At 33.3% G+C, this 7,873-nt stretch overlaps 1 protein-coding gene across 1 annotated transcript; it reads right to left on the reverse strand.

Annotated features, from left to right (window-relative positions):
- Nucleotides 1-5,622: 5,622 nt before the first annotated feature.
- Nucleotides 5,623-7,018, reverse strand: LOC114077189 (DEAD-box ATP-dependent RNA helicase 8-like). The gene is made up of 4 exons (XM_027916868.1): nucleotides 6,865-7,018; nucleotides 5,933-6,021; nucleotides 5,804-5,851; nucleotides 5,623-5,742 (listed from the first exon to the last, which is right to left on the reverse strand). Exons 1-4 carry the CDS (start codon nucleotides 7,016-7,018, stop codon nucleotides 5,623-5,625), a joined length of 411 nt encoding a protein of 136 aa, XP_027772669.1.
- Nucleotides 7,019-7,873: the final 855 nt, after the last annotated feature.

A 7,873-nucleotide genomic window follows, 5' to 3' on the forward strand; every position in this document is an offset into this window, starting at 1 on the left:
AGGAAGTTCTAGTTCAATTGTTTGATAGGCAAGTCAAGAAGTCAAGAAATAAAGAGGTGGTGTCCATAAAGGTGTTATGGAAGAATCACCTAGTTGAGGATGCAACATGGGAGGCTGGGGCCTACATGAAGTCCCGTTACCCTCATCTATTTGATTACTAAGGTTAGTAGTTCTTATTAATAATGAAAATAATGATTAAAATTGAGGTTGTTTTGATTTTTTTGTGAAGTGTTGCAAAATGTGCCTTTTTTATCTTTGCATTACAGTAATTAGAATGAAGTGAGCCTTTGGACTTGAAAGTTTGATGTTTGGCTTGTTTTGAGTTATGTCGTGCATTTTGATATAATGAGTCTTTATGAAATGATATATAGGATCTTGTTGGACTGAAATTTGACATAATTGGCTCATGTAAAGCATGTTGAAGTCATGTTGTTATTGTGAGAAGGATATTCCTCATAATGTAATGTTGAACCTTATGCGTGGTAGTTGATGTTTTGAATTTCCTTGTGTAAGTAATATGATTGATGTTGTTATGTGTTGTTTTGGTTGGGCTGCTAGTCTTGAGTCTATTCCTTCCAAAAGAATTTTGTGTCTTTCGGGGACGAATATTCCTAGGGTGGAATAATGTAATATTTAAAAAATCCAAGACGAGTCTTAAAGTTTAACGTTGGTTTCATGAGGTCTAAACACTGTTTTTAGACCCATATTAATCAATATAGGTCATTTAGGATGTTTAGGAACCAAAACGTCCAAGAACGTCCATGACATTTAGAAACTAGTTCTAGAAGGTACTAGCGCGCCTAAGCCTATTTGACGAACTATTAGAAGTTGTAAATCCATGAAAATTGATAGAAGAGTAGTTAATAGATGTTTAAGATGATTTGTGGTCAAAACATCTAGGTACGACTCCTCAAGGACCAACCAAGGGCCCTTGAGGAGTACCCTAGCATGTAGGAGGCAGCACTGCCTGGGCAGTGTGCAATCACGAGAGGCCATCAACGTCTCGTGTGTGTATCGGTGGGGCGTCGATGCAAACTGTCGTCCCACACTTACCCAAATTTATGTATCCCTCGCCTTCATAAGTCTATTATCCAAACGACGAATGTGTAGGACGGAGGGGGAATCCCTCGCCTTCATAAGTCTATTATCCAAACGACGAGTGTGTAGGACGGAGGGGGACTAGTCATCGACTCATAGACGACTTGTCGATCGGGGTTCCGTCTGTGAGGGTCAAATTCCCTGCACATTTTAACTTCATTTCATTTATTATTTATGGGATTAGGTGATTAATTAGGGGTTTACGGGTGTCTAATTAAGTTAATTAATCCCAATTATAAAGGCCCCAACCCTTATAGATTGTGCATAATTCACAAAACAAATCCTTTTCATTCTCTCTTCTTTCTCTCGCTATTTGGAAGACACCATTGAAGAATATATAGGGGAGGTATTTGGGGGATGAAAAAGGGACGATTTCACTATCAAATCTTCATCAAACGTTAAGGTATGAGATCTAATTCACCCTTGAGACTTCTTTCCTCGAAGGGCTCCTTCAATGTGTTTGTAAAAGTTGGGTTTTCAAATAGGTTTCATTCAATTATGAATTTGATGTTATGAACTTAGTTGTTTATTGTTTCTTTAGGGTATAATGAATATATTAACATGTATTTAACTTGATTATGATAATTGGTGATGGTTTGATCTACATAGAAGAACATGATCCTTAACCCTTAACCCTAGGTTTGATCTTGATGTGAATTAGGCTGTGATTGATTCAATTGACTTGATTATTAGTTAAATCACTATTAAATGATGTTGTTAACATAATCATGAACAAATTAGGATGATTTTTAGCCTTTCATACTAGTTCTTGAGAAGTGATATAGGTTATGAGAATTGACCTAAGTATCTTGTCTTTAGCTTTGATTTAGTATTGAATTATTGTGTAATGACTCTTATAGCCTTGTTATCATGTTTATCATTGAATTATGATTATTTTATGACCTAATTGGTTTGAATAAAGGTTTGATGGTAAGACTTTGATGATGAATTATGAAGGAGACCTGGTAAGTCTTGTAATCCATATTCCATACTTCAACTTGTGGTTAATTGTGATTAAGTCAAGATGTTGTGTTGGAGTATGACTTATTTAGGATTAATAGGGTGGTATGATGTTAAATTGAAATGTCTTGACTACGTTGTGAGATTGATTAAGGTGTATGTGTTAAAAGGATGGTGATGACTATCAATGTGCATTATTATGACATGAAATGCTAATGTGCTAACCTCACTTCTATGAATTGTAATGAAAGTATTTATACTCATACAATTCTTATTGATCTATTGATGATGATGATTATATGAGGGTTAGACCCTATGACCTAATTTAATCTATAATTGATAATTAAAGGCTTAAATACATTTCAAAAAAGGACTCTAGCTTAACACCGAGTGAACTAGATTGAGGAGTATCCCTTCCAACATAGAGAAGGTAGGAGCACTAAAGTACTATTAAGATTGGAGACTACAATGCATGGATCATAAAGAGGTTCCCAACTATATCTCCTAGTTCTAGAACTATATTGCCCCCGTAGAAATACTAGCTAATGGAACCACGTATTTGTTATGTCTTATGTTTTGGTACTACCTTGGCAAGTAGTCCGCCTTCCTCCGGTGTAGGGTTTTATGACATCGGATTCCACACTAGCCTATGTGGTCTATGTCGGTTAGAGCAAGACGTTCCCAAAAGGTAAAATGAATTAAAGGATTGAACTCTAACAAGGATATCTAAGGGGTCTAGCTTAGTCTAGGTAGGGGTATGGAATTCTACTAAGAATTGCACTAGTTAGCCTTGAGGGGAGTCATAGAGGATGTTCTTATGTATGTTTATGCTTATAATGATATATATATATATATGTGTGTGTGTGTGTGTGTGTGTGTGTGTGTGTGTGTGTGTGTGTATGTGTGTGTGTGTATATATATATATATATATATATATATATATATATATGAAGGACTTGCATATTGTTGATAGTATATGTTGGTTAGTTCACTTAGTCATGATTCACTACAACATTTTATGTCTCCAACCACCCTAGAGAAGTGCGGCCTAAACTATGAAAAAGTGTGGCCTTTGGTAAAAGGCCACACTTTTTGACTTTAAGCCATACTTTTCCAGGTGTGGCCGAAAGCAGGGAAACCTTAGAGTTTAAGCAACGCTTTACAAGTGTAGCCTTATCAGCTACGCTTAAAAGCATAGCCAAAAGGAAAAAAGGCCACGCTTTGTACCTACGCTTAGAAGAGTTGCCTTATGAGCAACACTTTTAAGCGTAGCCTCAAATTCAAAAAGGCCACACTTTGTAACTACGCTTAAAAGTTTTTCCTTATCAGCTACACTTTCAAGCGTAGCCTGAAAGGAAAAAATCCACGCTTTACGTTTAAAAGTGTTGCCTTATCAGCTACACTTTGAAGCGTGGCCTTTGCTACCATATTGTCCACATTTATCAAGTGTTGCCTTTTCTATCTAATGTATGACAACACTTTGAAGTGTTGTCCTTGCTCAAGTGCATACACAATTTACAGTCCTATGCCACAATTTCTAATTAAAATACTCCAATATTATATTGGAATAAATAATCTCTAGCGCTAATAAGTAATTCAAATTTATATATTTCCCATAAAGTACTTCAAAAGATAGTATGTGTTGTGTACATACCCATACTTATACATCAATATTCTAAATGTGTACACAATAAATCAAATATGTATTCAAACTTTTACAATAGTTCAAAAACTTTTCATCATCCACTTCAATTTTGATCACCTCCATTTCCCTACACAAATAAGATATTGGCAGTTATATAGAAGAGGTAAAAAGTTCAGATTGCAACAATATAGAGAGGCAATAAGTCCAGCAGTTACAAAAAATTAGATTGCATCTTTTGATGTTCAAAGTAGATGCCTACTTGTCTTTTGATGTTCAAAGTAGATGATCTTTCCTTAGGTGTCTAGAATTCCAAATGAGTTCAACAACAATGAATAATTGCATTAGGGTTCAAAGTTGATAAGAAACAATATAAAATATTTGGTGTTATACAATAACCATGATGCACACAAACTAACATGAACACTAAAAAAAAGGAATTAATGAGGAGACAAACAATTAGATTCTCCTAATAATTATTTGTTTATTTGTTTGTTGTTATGGAAGCATGCCTTCTACTAGGATGTCAAAAGTTATGGGTAATAACATGGATATTCTACATAATAAGAAAGAAAATAGACTTTACTGACAGAAATATTTTTATATAGAAGCACAAAAGGCATATTGAATTGGTATGTGAATATCAAGAGTACAACAATGCATCCGTACAGAAAATAGATAGTTCTCTCCAAAAGATTATTTGAGTTGTGTTTATAATGGGAACAGCCCAAGAACTTAAATAGAGCATGAAATCAACAAATCTACAAATTGCTGCAGCAGTTACAGAAAACATTAACAACAAATCTGCAGATTGCAGATTCCATACCTTGCCAATGTTTATTTGCAGAGGTTTAGACAGACCAGTTTGCAAGCTAGTACAAACCTATAGCATGCTGTAATGTTCTATACAAATGCCAAAAAAACAGTGAAACAAAAGAAGCAAAACCTTAGTTCAATTTAAACCAAATACATTAACAACAACTAAAGAGAGAAAAGTCCAGATTGTAGATTACAGCAGCAGCAAAAATTAAAGAAAATTAGATTAGTTTCCTTGTGTAGTTAATATGTTCCACACGATCAAACAAGGAAACTAAATCTCACATAGAAAAACTAGACTTCAACCATACCAAACAAGCAAGATGAACAGTGGTCAAGAGAAACAAAACCTTAGCTCAATTCAAACCAAAGCCACTAACAATAACTAAAGAGAGAAAACTCGGTCGTATTTAGAGTGTTTCTCCACCATTCAATAATATTCAAAACCATATCGAGAATATGTAACAAGTTCAGAGTTACTTCATACTCATCAGAGCGAGGCAAAAAGTAACCAAATTTTAATTGAGATTTTCATATATGCAATTTAATGCACTTATTCCAAGTATCCAGAGAGGAACCTAATTCACTGGGATATAACTTGATAGCAGTCAACTAATCACATACCTCTACAGCCTGGAAAGGCCACTTTTTCAAGAATCTTGAAGTGTTCAAAGCTTAACAGAATCCTGTGATAAGGTCTACTGGAAACCTGATTTTAAAGAGTTAATTAATTTTACTTCAATTGTTATGTAGCCTTCCAAAATATAAAATGGAAGAAAACCATTAAAACGATCTAAAGCAAGAAAGTTGAACTAGCTTTTAAGTCTAAAATTTACTGCATTTTACATTACAAAAAAAAAAGTATTGATGAATGTTATATGTGCCATCAGACACAGTTGGAGAGTGCTAGGCATCTATTTTTGCACTGTTAAGTAGCAGCTGCCATATGGAGCGTGTTCTTATCAGTTTTCTTATCTACTGTAGTTAACTGTCATGACTCACCCTATTATCAGAACCTACCAGGACTACAAAACAACTCAATTTACTTCATCAAAAAATCATTCAGAAAAATAAGAGGAGCTAACATAGAAGACTTTATATATAGCTTAATCTATCTGTGAAGGGATTTTCTTGATTTCTATTCCTAGTTCTTGTTCAATTCTATATCTCACAGTCAGATAGATACTATTAGTAGTAGCAGAAATCAACACATAGAGCTTAATGATCTAGTATAAAAGAAATGAACATAATTAATACATACAAAGTGAAGTGATCCTCAAAAGTAACCATGCTAACAGCTAAACCAAGCTTCACAAATCTCCCTAATCGTCCAACCTGCAAAATAAATTACCAATGATGAAATAGCAAAAACAATATATAAGTCAATAAGCAAGATCAAAGATCTGTTATACATACCCTGTGCAAATACGTTTCTGAGTTCTTAGGGAAATCAGAATTGATAACAACGTTAACTGCTTGAATATCAATTCCTCTAGTAAACAAATCTGTTCCATCAAGAAAGAACACAAAATTAAGAAATTTAACAATTAATCAATTTGAAATTTCCGTTGTAAGAGCCCCAAAAGTAATCAATTTCTTCTAAACACAAAACAAAAATTTCTTCTAAACACAAGCTACTGATCCAAATAAGTTCATCAAAAGAATAAATCCTAGTAGTATAAACAAATTGGATACTTAATGTAATATCGATGTGTATTACGAATGATTAGCATTATAAGCCAAAGAATCCCATCAACTTCTATGTTCCAAGAAGCAAATAAATAATGGAATGCCACCAAAACGGAACAAGACGGAAATATAAAAATATTGAAGCATGCTGGAAAAGGATGTATTGAACTTTAAACTGTTACAAACTTACTCACTTAGAAGCAAATATGGACAGAAATCTGAAACATCTGAAAATATGAAGCTATGTTCTGGATTAAGAGCAGAACTATGAAGAATTATTATCATACATTCTCACCACATTCTTTTCATATTTTAAATGGTCAAACAGCTTGACAGAACTGATATTACTCATGGACAAATGCAGTCAGTAAATAAAATTACAGTAGTAAAATGAAGACACATACTGGAAATTATTCATCAATACTCAGCAGTCAGGAAATAAAATTACAGCAGTCACTGGAAATGCAACATCTAGTACAAAGGCTCCAGCAACTCATTTGTAGGTTTGAATTCTTTTGGTGCAAACATATTTATAGGGAAGCAAACTAAACAGCTAACTAACTATCCAAATGAAGCCACATATTGGACATTATTGATCAATAATACACAGAAATACAATACCCTCAACTGCTAAGGGTAGCTATTTTTTAGAAAAAAACATAGATGAAAAACTTCAGGATGAGGAAGCTCAAGAGAATGAAGCACACACCTTAAGAATCCATCTTGAACCCTCGAATAATCAAAATCAGAATCATATGTTATGGGATGATCAAAATTATTCTGACTTTCGAGTTTCGAGTACCTTGTTACCATTGTTATTCTAATAAATACATAATAATAACTACAAAATAGTATGACATTGTATGTCATTATTTCAAGGATGAAATATAGTCATTTTACTGTTAAGAGATTTGAAATACCTTGATTTTGATGTCTACATAATGTTAGTTTCCTCTCAGCAAAACCTTAAATAGCAGAGAAAATTTCATGGTTTAGAAAAAAATTGATCGAAGTGTTCGTATGCAAAAGTAAAAAACTGCAGAAATAGTATCTTTATACAGGTAACAAGAGATTTTATTTCTTTTAAAAGAAAAATAAAAAATGTAGCATGCTATTCGGAAGGCCAATGAACAGTGAGACATCTCTTCTTACATTTCAACTTTACTAGGCAACTGCAATGTAATACAAATGTTTTTCAGTACTACCTAAGTACTATTTCAAATAAAAATGTTACTAGTTTAAAAATAATTTTATACAAAACATGTCTTTTACTATATATTCTAGTAGATTGAAGATTCCGTGAAGTATTTCTATTAATCGAGATCACATATGATATGCTTGGAACATAAAAAACAGAAATATAATAAAGCATATAATTGAGTTGATAAGGATAAACAAAATAAGGAAGTTTCTTTCTAAAAAAGAAGACAGTATGCTTAGAACATAAAAAACCAGAAATATATTAAAGCATATAAACTTTTTCAGTTCGTCAGTCATCATTATATCTCCAATCTCAATGTGGAAAAAGGGGAAGATGACACACATTGATCAAAGTACTCCAAATTTACAAAAACATAGAACATGATGAATCATTGTCTACTCCCAAGGTTGAAACATCTTCCTACACTATTATCCAATCATTTTCTTCTTGATTAAGAACAAATCAAG

The sequence above is a fragment of the Solanum pennellii genome, chromosome 5, assembly GCF_001406875.1.
Source record: "Solanum pennellii chromosome 5, SPENNV200".
In the NCBI taxonomy this organism is placed as follows: domain Eukaryota; kingdom Viridiplantae; phylum Streptophyta; class Magnoliopsida; order Solanales; family Solanaceae; genus Solanum; species Solanum pennellii.

Coding starts and splice junctions, on each gene's coding strand:
- LOC114077189 (XM_027916868.1), bottom strand. CDS start 7,018: ATGGTAACAAGGTACTCGAAACTCGAAAGTCAGAATAATTTTGATCAT. Junction 5,852..5,932: donor CAGAAACGTATTTGCACAGG/GTATGTATAACA, acceptor TTTATTTTGCAG/GTTGGACGATTAGGGAGATT. Junction 5,743..5,803: donor TTGGTTTAGCTGTTAGCATG/GTTACTTTTGAG, acceptor CTTTTATACTAG/ATCATTAAGCTCTATGTGTT.